General features: G+C 48.8%; 1 protein-coding gene across 2 annotated transcripts; it reads left to right on the plus strand.

Moving 5' to 3' along the window:
- Window positions 1-8: 8 nt before the first annotated feature.
- DOK7 (docking protein 7) lies at window positions 9-13,802 on the plus strand. 2 transcript variants are annotated; one of them, XM_039361509.1, is made up of 10 exons: window positions 9-167; window positions 276-321; window positions 904-1,134; window positions 2,523-2,723; window positions 4,018-4,128; window positions 5,478-5,585; window positions 5,971-6,770; window positions 8,398-8,440; window positions 10,070-10,288; window positions 11,038-13,802. In XM_039361509.1, exons 1-10 carry the CDS (start codon window positions 24-26, stop codon window positions 11,187-11,189), a joined length of 2,055 nt encoding a protein of 684 aa, XP_039217443.1. In that variant the 5' UTR covers window positions 9-23; the 3' UTR covers window positions 11,190-13,802. The 2 variants fall into 2 exon arrangements, with proteins under 2 accessions (XP_039217443.1, XP_039217444.1); XM_039361510.1 differs by having other exon boundaries at window positions 10,160-10,288.
- Window positions 13,803-14,190: the final 388 nt, after the last annotated feature.

Raw genomic sequence — 14,190 nt, forward strand, 5'->3', positions numbered from 1 at the left:
CCTGCAACGCGCGCGAGGGGGTGATGGCGGCCGGGAAAGCCCTCCCTCCTCTGGCCCCGCCCCCCAGCAGCTGTCGGCAGCCATGCCCGAAGATGACGGAGCCCGCCGCCGCCGCCGCCGCCGCGGTGGTGCTGGAGGGGCAGCTGAAGTGGCGGGAGGGGAAGAAGGTGCCCGGGAGGGGGAGGAGAGGAAGGGCGGGGGTGGGGAGGGAAGGCCCTGGGACGCTGCTCACCCCCCCCCTCTTTCTCTCTTCTCCCCCCCCCGCCCCCCAACAGTGGAAGAGCCGGTGGCTGGTCCTGCGCAAGCCGTCTCCGGTGGCCGGTGAGTTTCCCTCCCCCCCCCCCGTTTGCCCCCTGGGATTTCCTGGTGGCCTCCCGTCCCCGCGACCCTTCCGCTGCGGGTCGGCTGCACCTGCCCCGGCCATCCCAGCCCTTCCCCCCCCGCAGCCCCCGCGCCTGGGAGGGGGGCATGGCCAGGAGGAGGGGGCTCTGGAAGATGGTGGGGGCTGCGCTAGGGCTCCCCTTCCCCCCCGTCGCTTTCCTGGTGGCCTCCTTTCCCCACGCCCCTCCGCTGTTCGGTTTTGCTCGCCCTCCCCGCCTCCTGGTGGCATTGCACTGGGGAGGGGGCGGGGGCTGCACCTGTTGGGCAAGGGTCTGGCTTTGGCAGCCCCTGAGCGGGGGGGGGGCATCAACCCTTGGAGATGTTGTGCATTAGAGCTGCCCTCCCCCATCGCCCCCTGGGCTTTCCTGGTGGCCTCCCATCCCTGTGCTCCCTCTGCTGCCTGCTTGCTTATCTACCCCCCCCCAACTGCAACCTCCGAACGCTCTTCAAGGGTAGCCCCATGGAGAGCGCATTACAGTAGTCCAGTCTTGAGGTGACATTCCCCCCCCCTCTCTCTTTCAGACTGTTTGCTCCTGCTGGTGTACAAGGAGAGGGCTGAGCGCTTGAGAGGGCTGAAGGAGAGGAGCAGTGTGACCCTGGAGGACATTTGCGGCTTGGAGCCCGGCCTTTGTTACGATGGGCTAACCCACACCCTGGCCATCATCTGCCTCACCCAGGTGGTCATGCTGGGCTTTGAGAGCAAGGAGACCATGCACCTCTGGGATCTGCACGTCCGCTACAGTTTAGGGGAAGGTAAGGCAAGCGGCCCTGGCCAGGGGTAGGCCACCTTGGCTCTTTTATGACTGGTGGACTTCAACTCCCAGAATTCCTGAGCCAGCATGAGGGGAACTATGGCCCCTTTATGACTGGTGGACTTCAACTCCCAGAATTCCTGAGCCAGCATGGGAGGAACTTTGGCCCTTTCATGATTGGTGGACTTCAACTCCCAGAATTCCTGAGCCAGCATGGGGGGAACTGTGGCCCCTTCGTGACTCGTGGACTTCAACTCCCAGAATTCCTAGGCCAGCATGGGGGAACTATGGCCCCTTTATGACTGGTGGACTTCAACTCCCAGAATTCCTGAGCCAGCATGGGGGGAACTATGGCCCTTTTGTGACTTGTGGACTTCAACTCCCAGAATTCCTGAGCCAGCATGGCGGGAACTATGGCCCCTTTGTGACTCGTGGACTTCAACTCCCAGAATTCCTGAGCCAGCATGGGGGGAACTATGGCCCTTTCATGATTGGTGGACTTCAACTCCCAGAATTCCTTAGCTAGCATGGGGGGAACTTTGGCCCCTTCATGACTCGCGGACTTCAACTCCCAGAATTCCTGAGCCAGCATGGGGGGAACTATGGCCCTTTCATGATTGGTGGACCTCAACTCCCAGAATTCCTGAGCCAGCATGGGGGGAACCTTGGCCCCTTCGTGACTCGTGGACTTCCAACTCCCAGAATTCCTCAGAGTTTGGGCAACTCTGCCTTACACAGTTAGGGTTAGGAACTGTGCATTTTTATCCTCTAGGGATAAAATCAGCATACATTAAAATGAAATTTTGTTGCATTCAGCTCTCAAAAACAAAACAAAACAAAAAAAACATTCTGCATATACCCACCCTCCTTGTCTTGACTTGCTTAAAGAAAAATAAACAATGTTCTCTTTCATAAATTCATCGTTCCTCTTATTTTTTGATGTTTAAAGGGTATACTATTGAGGGAGCTTTAAAAAACAGTATTTATCCCATGACCCACCCCAAGTCTTTATCTTTTGCATTCCCTCTGTTAAGCATCTTCAAATTCTGCATTCCAAATTATTCCTCAGAGAAATCTGAATCATTAGCTTATATCAGTGTTTCTCAACCTTGACAATTTTAAGGCCTGTGGACTTCAACTCCCAGAATTCCACAGCCAGCATTGCTGGCTGTGGAATTCTGGGAGTTGAAGTCCACAGGCCTTAAAATTGTCAAGGTTGAGAAACACTGGCTTATATGAATATATATAGATAGTCCTTCGTACAGGTATCGTCACAATGCTGCTGGCCAATGCAAAGATCTTAGCTGATCCAAAGGCAGCATGTAGGCTAAAGATATTTAAATGAAAAGCTGAATTCTTTGGGTTTATAACCCCCCCCCATCCCAACAGTCCACAGGTTTCACGTTATCGTAGCGCCTGGAACCAAGCTGGAAAGTGGCCCAGCGACTCTTCACTTCTGCAACGACATGCTAGTCCTAGTGAAAGATGTCCCACCAGTTATTATGGGTCAGTGGAAGCTTTCGGAACTACGGCGCTATGGGGCCGTTCCTAACGGATTTGTTTTTGAAGGCGGGACACGATGCGGCTTCTGTGAGTATTCATCTTGCCAAGATATACATACATACATACATACATATACACATATATATACTGCAAAAAACGACCCAAACATGAACACCAGGTTGGTGTTCATGTTTGGTTCGTTTTTTGCAGTATGAGTATACCCAGGAATCGTATTTTTAATGATATTATTCACACACACACACACACACACACACACACACTTATTTATTTATTTACTCTAAATCTAGAAAAAAAATCAGCGAACCGAAGAAGTTAGAGAAAGCCAGCCCACGAAGCTCTTTCTGGATTGCTGAAAATTCCTTCCAACAGAATGTGGCAAGGGAGATAATGGGGGATAATTCTTTCAGCTACCCTAATCCTAAAATCTAAAGAAAAATAAAGCTTTTTTTTTTAAAAAAAAAAAAGACACCTTTTTTTAAAAAAAAAAGCATTTGGATTTTACAGTTAAAACAAGCGAAGAGCGTTCTTGCTGATAAACTCATTTTTATTTCGAATCTGTGGGAAACTTACCGCTAGTCCTCAACTTAATTGACCGTAATTGACCCCAAATTTCTGGGAGACGTGTGTTAAGTGAGTTTTGCCCCCATTTTAGGGACGTTTCTCGCCACAGTGGTTAAGTCAGGGGGTCTTCAAACTTGGCCCTTTTATGACTTGTGGACTTCAACTCCCAGAATTCCTCAGCCAGCCTCCATTTTGTTTGTTAGATTTAAGACAGGGGTCTTCAAACCTGGCCCTTGGATGACTTGTGGACTTCAACTCCCAGAATTCCTCAGCCAGGCTCCATTTTGTTTGTTAGATTTAAGACAGAGGTCTTCCAACTTGGCCTTTTGATGACTTGTGGACTTCAACTCCCAGAATTCCTCAGCCAGGCTCCATTTTGTTTGTTAGATTTAAGACAGGGGTCTTCAAACATGGCGCCTTTGATGACTTGTGGACTTCAACTCCCAGAATTCCTCAACCAGGCTCCATTTTGTTTGTTAGATTTAAGACAGGGGTCTTCCAACTTGGCCCTTTGATGACTTGTGGACTTCAGCTCCCAGAATTCCTCAGCCAGGCTCACTGATGTTATTATCTTATTCTACTGCACCCAATGGAGTTGGAAGTCAATGCCTTTTTTTTTCTCCTTCCCCTTCTTTTTCTACATTTTTCCCTTCTCTTTTCCCTCTCCTGTTTTCCCCTATTATTTGCTTTTGCGTTTTTGCATTTTGCATTACAAACGAATAAAAAAGCATCAACATTTGAAAAAAACAAAAATGGCTGAACGCATAGCAGCGTAAATTACGTTTTTGCTCTCTTTCAGGGGCCGGCGTCTTTTTCCTCTCTTGCACGGAAGGAGAAAAAATCAGCTTTCTCTTTGACTGCATTGTTCACGGCATCTCTCCGACCAAAGGCTTCCGGCGGGTGCTACCAGGTTAAGACCGGGAGACACCCCCCCCCCCCACAGGAATGGGGTGACGACCAAAGCTGATGCTTCTGTCCCTGGTCCCCTCTAAATAACTAAACCCCGACCTTTAGGTATTTAGAGAGAGGAAAACAGAACCCTACGGGATAAAAATACACAGTTCCTAACCCCAAGTCAACTGTGTAAGGCAGAGTTGCCCAAACTTACCAGCTTTGTGGACCGGGGGGGGAGACGGGGGGGGGAGAGAGAGGGGATGTTCCCCGCGAGTGGCTGGCAAGCGTGCGTGCGCAGCGAGTGGCGGACACACGCACCCACGGCTCTCGCAAGTGGGGATGTGCGTCTGCTCGCCCGCTGCTTCCGGGACCCGTTTTGTTTTGTTTTATAAATGTTTTATTAATTTTCTATTTTCACAAACAAGTGCTCAGTTGACAACGTGATGGCTGAGTCCCTTAAAAATTTGGGGTTAACATATAAGTTTTCCCAACTAGGTCCAGTACATCCTTCTGATAATAACCATTTTTCCGCACTAAGCAAATATAATTCTTATTATTGTTAGTAAACATACAACTGCATATCAACATTGGTTACACTTTTCTAATAATATCAATAATATCAGTTTAAAATATCTTTCCTAGCCAAAACATACCTTAATTGCATCTGCACTCTGTTTCCACTTATTTAATCCATATCCTGTTTTCGCTTTTTTCCGTTTTAATTTCTCTTCCATGTTCAAAGTATCCCAACCATTTATAATTTCAAAACAAGCTGTATTTGGGCAACCAAAAGCATCCTTTATTCAAAGTTCTTAGCCTATTCTTATTTCCCTTTTCATACCAAGATATAATATCCTATCCAGTTATAAGAATACTTCTATTTCTAACCATCTATTCTTAACCATATTCAAACCTCTAATTAATAATATAGCATCCCCTCTAATAGGTCAAAGCTTCTGTTTCCTTCAGTCTTACTCTAGCTTTCTTTCTTTGCCAACTAACTTTCCAAGTCAATGCATTTGGCTCATCAAATAATTCTTCCTCTGTTTTTGTATATATTAATTGAAACGAGAGAAATAATTTGGTTAAAGTATTTTTGGAAGAGCTAGGCCGTTGATATTCATTAAACCGCCTCCCTCCTCCGGTTTTGAATGGCTCATGGACCACTAGTGGGCCGCAGCCCGGGGTTGGGGACCCCTGGTGTAAATGCTCAAAGTCACCGTTAACTTCATTCAGCATACTTGGGCTTGGTCTCCTGGCCATCCTGGGATCAGCCAGAGCTGGGCTGGACCTGTCAGGCTCTTCTTCAGCTGTTCATTAGAATTAATCTCAGCCTGTCTCACAGATCTCTCTTTCTTCTCGAAGACCCCAGTGTGAGTCCCGCCTGCATGGAAGAAAGGGTGGCCTACGAGGCTTCGAAGTTGGAGAAGCGCCTCAGCCTGCTTTCCCACGGCGGCAGCCACGGCAGCGGAGGTAACACCTCATCCGGCCCTTCCTTCTCCATCCCAGGAATTTGCTTTGCAGCTGAGCCACAGAACTGGATCCTTCAGGGCTCAGAGGAGAATAAGGCTGTGCTTCAGAGGCCAGGCCGGCCTTGTGTTTGCTGCCTTTTGCGCAGCCGGTGCTGAGTTCCGGGTCTGCAAAGAAGATTCTTTGGCCAACTTCATAAAGGGCAGTTGCTGAGACGGGATTGGGGAGTAGACAGAAGCGAACACAGGACAAAGCGTTCCGCACGACTAGCCAGAGCAACAACAGAGATACCGTATTTTCCCGAAATTAAGGTCTGGCCAGGATTACTGGGGTCCCTCTCTGCTCCTCTTCCACTCTTTAATCCTGTGTCCCTTCTTCCCTCCCTCAGGGGATGACCGGAGCTTGTCGAGTGCATCCTCGGACACCAGCCACTCCGACCCCAGCATTGGCAGCAGGTTGACCCTCTGGCCGGAGCAGTCCTCCGCCGGGACTTCCCAGGAGTCGCGTGGACCGGCTGCAGCCGTCGCCACAGAAACGCTGCAGTCCGAAGGAACCCAGGGGGCTAGCAAGCCACCCCCCAGCCTCCTGCGCTGCAGGCAGCTCCAAGAAATTGGCCGCCAGAGCTCGTCCGACAGCGGGATAGCAACCGGCAGTCACTCCTCGTATTCCGGAAGCTTCTCTTCCTACACGGGGAGCCTGGACATTTGCCACGGGGATGAGTTCGGCTCTCTGCTGAACCTCTCGCTCAGCTTCCCTTCCGACCGGAATGTTTGCAGCTGCCCCGGCCCGGAGTACCAGGCCCCCAGCTGGCTACGGCACACCTACGATACGCCCCGGAGTTTGCTCGCCACACCTACGGCGGGCCTTCTCGCCTCTGCTACAGAGGCCGGCCCGTCCAAGGGCCAGACCCTCAAAGGGGACATGAAACAGCCGGCCTCGCATCTGGAGAGAGAAGCCGCTTCCAGGCCAAGCCAGGAAAAGGACTCACAGGGCGTCTTCCCCCTGGGAAGCACCAAAGGCCCCTTCCCGGAGATGCAGCTCAGGCAGCCAGTGCAGGGCCAGGACCGTGGAGGGCCCGAGGCTGCTCCGTGCGGGGCCGTCTCCAGCCATCCTTGCGAACTGTGCAGCTCCCCTTCCGAGGCAAAGCCAGCTCTCTTCCCGTCTTGCCCGGTCTGTGGTGGGATACAGGTAAAAATGTGGCTAGCAGCTAACCTCGCTTTGAATCTGTGTTGCCGTCAGTTGTGTATTTGGATCCAAAACTTTCTCGCTTTCTTACCCAGCCACCACGGGTGATAAAATGACTCGTCTTGTTATCCAAGTTTCCGACATCCCTTTAAACTATCTTTGTACTGCTTTAGACAACCGAACCTCCTTGTTTTTCCTGGAAGATGTTTCACTTCTTATCCCAGAAGCTTCTTCAGCTCTGACTAGATGGTGAAGGATGGAAGGATTTATACTCCTTGCAGACCGCTGGTTATTTGCCTTCTTTTAGAGAGCCGTTGAGGCCACTTGGAGGTTTATCTGTGTCTGCGGGGTCCAAGTGGCCTCAACGACCCTCTAAAAAGGAGGCAAATGACCAGCTGTCTGCAAGGAGTATAAATCCTTCCCTTTCCCACCCTCCAGTCAGAGCTGAAGAAGTTTCTGGGATGAGAAGCAAAACGTCTTCAAAGCAAAACAAGAAAATCCAATTGCCTCCTGAAAAAGGATCTTTGGGATAGGCTTTAGACAATTTTTCTGGTGTCGTACGCCAAGGGTGCATCCTTTGATAAAAATTCTCTTTTAAGTTTCTGAGGTAAAATAAATTGATAGAAGGGGATATCTGGAGGGTTAAACTCTGGAGTCCCGGGTGCTCTGCAAGCTGGATTGTTTCCTTGCAGACATTTCACGACCCAACTAGGTAACATCATCAATGCTAGAAGGGTGTGGGCTTTGCCCTTTGTTTACATCAGTGGTTCTCAGCCTGTGGGTCGGGACCCCATTTAGGGTCGAACGACCATTTCATGGGGGTCGCCAAACAACGCAGTCCGCCATTTTCCCCCCCTTTTCCTTAGCTGTGCTGCTCCCTTTTATTCTATTGGCTTTTGAAAGCCAATAGAATAGACTCTCTTGAATAGAGTCTAATTCTATTGGCTTTCAAAAGCCAATAGGAATTGTCCAGGCTGTCTCTGCCCTGCTGAGCCCACCAAAAGTCCCATTCTGCAAACGGTGCTGCACCAGTTGAGTAGTCCTCGACTTACGACCAGTTGAGTAGTCCTCGACTTACGACCGGTTGGGTGTCGCGGCATTAAAAAGGTTGAGAACCACTGGTTTACATGCAAGCAGCTTGCCCTGTCAGTGTCGGAGGCAGTGTTTTTGGTGGCTCCTTGACTAAGCTGTGGTTGGCTGAGAAAGGAAATTAGCCATATCGTTGCTCACAGTCCCTCAGACCCTCGTGACCTCTCGTCTGGACTGTTGCAATGTGTTCTACAAGGAGCTGCCCTTGAAGAGCATTTGGAAGCTTCAACTGGTGCAGAAGGAGGCTGCACAGGTGTGAAAGAATGTCAGATATTAGACACACGTAACACCGCTGAGCTGCATTTGTGGACTGCGTTGGTTGCCAGTGTGTTTTCAGGTGCAATTCCAGGTGCTGGTTATATCACCTTTAAAGCCTTCCTGGTTTTTTTTTTTTTGGAGGGGGGGGGCTTTTTAATGTGCTTCTATAGAGATGTTTTAAAAGATCCACAGAAAACGATTAGTTTTCGTGCTACTCGTTTTGCAAGAAGCGTATTTTAATACAGCCTATTCTCTCTGTGTGTGTGTTTGTGTGTTTTTAAAGGAAACTTCAATTTTATCGTCTCAAATCTTCACAGCTAATCTAGGTAAGAACCACGGATGGATCTGAATTTTCCCGTGTCATTTGGGTCCGAAGGAGAAAAATTCCCCATTCTAGTTTGGTTGTTCACCCCTCCAGGTGTATCCAGTTAAGTGATTGTCATTTAAAAGTCTGTTTTCACCCTTGCTCAAGAGTGCCTACTTACAGTAGTGGCCAAAATTGTGGAAACCTTTTGGGAAAAGTGTACAGTAGAAATGCCACCTTTGGCTAAGTTTCCACCCATTTTTCTTCTCATTTCTTGATAACTGTAGCCTTGTTCACTCATAATACTACTTTACATCGCTTTCTGGGTGACCAGTCAACTCTTTGCATCATTACCTTAATTTTATTACATTTTACAAGCTCACTAAATGAAAGAACACACACAAAAAAAACCCAACTGACTTGATAGCGATCACATGTGTTCCAATATTTGAGGTGCTGCCCCAAAGAAGAGGGAGCCAAGCTATTTTCCAAAGCGCCTGAAGACAGGACAAGAAGCAACGGATGGAAACTAAGCGAGGAGAGAAGCAACCTAGAACTAAGGAGAAACTTCCTGACAGTGAGAACAATTAACCAGTGGAATAACCTGCCTCCAGAAGAAGTGAATGTGCCAACACTGGAAGTTTTTAAGAAGAAACTGGACAGCCATTTGTCCAAAATGGTATAGGGTTTCCTGCCTGAGCAGGGGGTTGGACTAGATGACTTCCAAGATCCCTTCCAACTTTATCTTCCAATTCCCTTCCAACTATTATTCACTATTATTATTATATATTATTACACATTGATTAATTATTATCCTAACACAATACATGAGATCAAACCGAATCCTACTGTGATCTGATTGGCTCATTGCCAAAACAAGACGGCACCTGATTGGCTTTCTAAACACTCACGCTCATTGGCTACAATCAGATGAAGGAAAGCTACCTGAGATCAACCTAAGCAAGTTGTGCTTCCCTTTTCTGGTTATTCGGCTATAACTTTTCATGGAATACAGTACAGATCATTGAACAAACTTTGTTGCATTACGTTCTTGATTAAATTATCTTTCCATTGATATATAATAAGTGGTGTTATTAGCCATCAAACCTCAAAACTACATTTTCCCCAAAAGGTTCCCACAATTTTGGCCACTACTGTATCTTTATTGCAAGGTTACACAAAGGAAATTTCATAGCTTCAGTACAAAGGGTGCGAAGAGAAAATAATCTGCCGTGAACTTGGTGTGGGTGTCAGGAGGCGTATCCGGCCAGTTAATGTTCCGATTCAGTCAGTCGCCATGAGCTCGCCCCGAATTAAGGGACTACAAGGTCATAAAAAGAAGAAAGGAAAAAAAAAACACCAAGGAAATTTCGTAGTTTCTCTCTCAGGGCAAGAAGACAAAACACCTATTGCAAACTCTGCCTAGGCGTCAGGAAGGGCATCCGGGCAGCAAACGCTCGGCTCCAGTCAGTTGCCCAAATCCTGCCCCAAATTAAGGGACTACATGATTGTTAAAAGAAGAAGAAAAAACACGAAGGAAATTTTGCTAGTGTAAAAGTACATCTCCCTCCCCCCACATATGCCTTTACAGCCCAAGATACTAGGGAAGGTCCCTTCTGAGGTAGTAGTAATGCCCACCTTCCTTCTGCAGGCTCAGCTGCTACTTATCTGACCGTTGTCTGGTCTGCCTCCCGCTCCCACGGCCATCCCCACAGACTTCGCCTCTGTTTATTTCCTGCAGAACTGCCGCTTTCCGAGCAATGGCACGGCGACACGGCGACGTACGTGAATATCCCTACAAGTCCCACCGCCAAGAAGCAACTCCATTACATGGAGGTGGAGCTTCAGGAGCCCAGCGCAGGCATTCGGGGTAAGAATCCATGAAAATAACTTGAGCAGGAAAGAGCGTAAAGCAGGGGTCTTCAAACTTGGCCACTTGAAGACTTGTGGACTTCAACTCCCAGAATTCCTCAGCCAGCCCTGAATCTAAGTAAAATAGCCACAGTGACAGGTGGTCCTTGACTTAACGACCGCCGTTGAGCCCCAAAATTGATGTTGCTAAGTGAGAAATTTGCTGAGTGAGCCCTGCCCCGTTTTACGACTTGTCTTGCCCTTTTGGTTAAGGGAATCGCCGCCGTTGTTAAATTAGTAAGACGGTTGCGAAGTGAGTCTTGTTTCCCCGTCTTGTCAGAAGGTCACAGAAAAGGGATCATGTGACTCCGGGACACCGCGACCGTCGTAAATACGAGTCAGTTGGCCAGTGTCTGGATTTTGATCACACGACATTGGGGTGCTGCAACCGTGAAAAATGTCCGAAGTCACTTTTTTTCAATACCGTTGTAACTTCGAATGTCACTCAGTGAACCGTTGTAAGTCAAGGACGGCCTGTATTAGATAAAAGTCCAGATTAGCCATCCAGCACGCAGCGAGGGCGGGAAATAAGGACCTTTGTGATTACAGACCCTCCATTTCTGTAAGTTTTAACTCCTGCCCTTTTGGAGGAGAAAAGAACGGAGACGCTCTTTACTGGTGCTTGTGCAAATCCAGATTTCCACTCTGCAGTTGTGGGGTCCGCTGGATGGCCAGTGCAATGCTTTTACCTCCCACCTCCCCCCCCAGGCAGTGAAACCACAAAATATGCCCAGATTGATATCACCGCTACAGAGACGGCCCATAAAGTGGGCAGCCAGCACGCTCACTTCCGAGAGGAACGTCTGCAGGAACTGGAGCAGCAGCAGCAGAAGAAAGACGGACCGCCTGGTTCTTCCTAAGGGGGCAGAAATTCACCCCCTGCCCACCTAGGGCCTACCTGCCCTCGCTCTCTTAAATGCAGCCCCGGTGCTCAGATCAGGACCAGATTCATTCCAGTGGACTCACACTTCCAGCAGGAAAACCGGTAGCACTGCCTGATGTGTGCCCAAGCCACCCAAGGGTCAACGTAAGGCACGCGAGGCGTCAGATTCCGAAAACTGTTAAATTGAGGCATTTCAAGGATTCCGAGAAAAGGGAAATTGAATGAAATAGGCAATACAGTGTACGTATTGATCAGATTGTTTTTCTTCAGAGCCAAGATGGCTTTCGGGGTTATATATTTTATTTTATTTTTATTTTATTTTCCCAAAAAGCCGAAGGACGCATCTGCGTGATTATGACCAGGCTGTGGGACGAAGAGTGAGCAAGCATTAAACAAACAAACAGTTTTATTTGGCATTCTTTGGTTTAGGAGTTATCGGCGACTTCTGGCTGGGATGCACTGGCGTCCTTCCACTTGTAAGAGGAGGGGGTTCTCCAAACTTGGTAAGGCTTTAAAGACCTGGGGACTTCAACTCCATACTGGCTGGAGGAATTCTGGGAGTTGAAGTCCCCCAGTCTTAAAAGTTGCCAAATTCGGAGACTCCTCCCCATTGTACAGTAACTGTTTTTCCAGAAGATGTACAGGAAGTGGATGTTTGTTTGTTTTTTTTGTGGATTCTGCATTCCCAGGAAATGCATCTCCCATGCAGATCAGGAAGTGTGTGGGGGAGGGGTTTTTTCTTTCCTTTTGCTTGGATCAAAGGCTGATCATGTGCAGGAAAAGAACACCCTTGCATTCCCAGCCGAAGCAACTGGTCTTTATTATTTATCTGTATTATGAAACAGTGAAGTAGCTTTAGCTGTTCTTAAAGGCTTCCCCAGTGTCCATGATGAAAGCTGCAATTCTTTCTGTTTTATAGCTACATGCATTGATCTGCAAGACCACCACAGCTAGTAGTATTACAGATGCCTCATTGCAAAGCTCCAGAACGCCCCTCAGGTGGTTTTCCATTGACCTCCCTCCCCCCCCCCTTGCCATCAGTCACCTTCTGTTCTTTTCCCTATGGTATCACCTCACCAGCTCCCATCCACCTGGATAGCCCTTTGGCCTCTTGCAGGTGGCCACCCCACCTTCCACATTTAGGGGTGACCGCAAGGTACAAAACAGTCAGCATAACGTGCCATCTCTTTTCTATGCACGTAAAAAACAGATGGAGCCAATATCACTTAGGACTTATATACCGCTTCACAGTGCTTCACAGCCCTCTCTAAGAGGTTTACAGAGTCAGCATCTTCCCTCCAACAATCTGGGGTCTTCCTTTTACCGACCTCGGAAGGATGGAAGGCTGAGTCGACCTCCAGCCGGTCAGGGTCGAACTTCCTGGCTGTGGGCAGAGTCAGCCTGCAATGCTGCATTCTAAGCCCTGCAACGTCATGATCCAAGGGGTGTCCTTTGAGGCAGCTGCTGTGGGTGCCTTAGAGGATGTAGCCCTCTCTAAGCGGTTTACAGAGTCCGCCTCTTGCCCCCCGACAATCTGGGTCCTCGTTTTACCCACCTCAGAAGGACGGAAGGCTGAGTCAACCGTGAGCCGGTCAGGATCGAACTTCTTGACTGTGGGCAGAGTCAACCTGCAATACCGCATTCTAACCACTGCGCCACCACAGCTCTTCTCCTGGTCGAAGGAACCCTCAAAAATGGAGGCAGGATATGGTCAGAGGACTGAAGGGTGAAAAGACCGGTTGCTCCCACCTTGCAGCAGATAATTGGGGTGTCTCAAGACTGCAGCTAATTTGAGGCATCAAGCTAACCACTTTAGGGCAGGGGGTCCCCAAACCCCCGGTCTATGGACCAGCGCCGGGCTGTGTCATGCCAGAAACTGGGCATGCTATGTAAACAAGTGAGCCCCATCCTTGGGAGGCAGGCAGCTTGCGAAACCACGCTGCCTCTCTTTCTTTCCTTCCTTCCTTCCTTCCTTTCTTCTCTCCTCCTCCCCTTCCTTCCTTCCTTTCTTTCTTTCTTTCTTTCTTCTCCTCCTCCTCCTCCCCTTCTTTCCTTCCTTCCTTCCTTCTCCTCCTCCCCCCACTGTTTTAGGGGCAGGAGGAACAAATAGAGAGCAGAAGCTGCTCTTGTTATCTGACCAGGGAGTTACGCTCTGCAGAAACCTGTTAAAATACAGCATTTGCAACAAAAATAATGCAGATCGATAGCTTCTAGTTCATTTAGCTGCTTTGGCTGGGTTTTTGAAAAATAGCATGCGTGATCATCTCATTTTTTTTTTTAACCTGTTCCATTTTCCATCTTTTTTTGTGCACAATCTCATTTCCTCCGCAGCAAAGGCCTGATTTCCTTTGGGGCCAAGAGAGCCCCCATCAACGGCGGGATGTTCGGTCCACGTTCTGCCCCTATAGAAACGGGGTTTCCCTATTTTACTTCATCACATACGTAGTTCTTATTCTAGTCCGGCATTTGAGAAACAGTCTCACGTTTTTACCAAATAGCGCAAAGAATTACGGTGCCTGTAGAGAAACACGGATTGAATTTTATCTCCGAAGTGTCCTTCCGATGCCGAAATAAAAACGTAAAATCACGATTATCGTGCGTTCAGTGTGGCGGGTATCTTTCCTTGTGCTATTTCTACCGGGTTATTTGGGGAAGCGAGTGAGGAAATCACACAACAGGAAGGCACAACGTGCCAAGAACCTCAAAACATCAGCAGACCCAAAGACGTCCTGGGCACTTCCCAAAAAGTTTCCCACTGCAGCCACTCCAGAGCCTGGGAACCAGTCGAGAGAATGTGGTCAGAGGATGTGAAGTTCCCCACATTTTTAATTTTCAGGCCAAACCTTTTCCTTGGCCCCGCAGGCAGGGGAGGGGCACACAACTTTAGTTGAGCAACCGGGCGTGTAAGGATTGCTCCAATGCGGCAAGGCCGGCTACTTCAGAATGACAAGCAGCTGGCATCAAACACCCTTGTGCAT

This window comes from Crotalus tigris, unplaced genomic scaffold (assembly GCF_016545835.1).
Source record: "Crotalus tigris isolate CLP2741 ecotype Arizona unplaced genomic scaffold, ASM1654583v1 scf7180000019298.7629538967:1458412, whole genome shotgun sequence".
Taxonomy (NCBI): domain Eukaryota; kingdom Metazoa; phylum Chordata; class Lepidosauria; order Squamata; family Viperidae; genus Crotalus; species Crotalus tigris.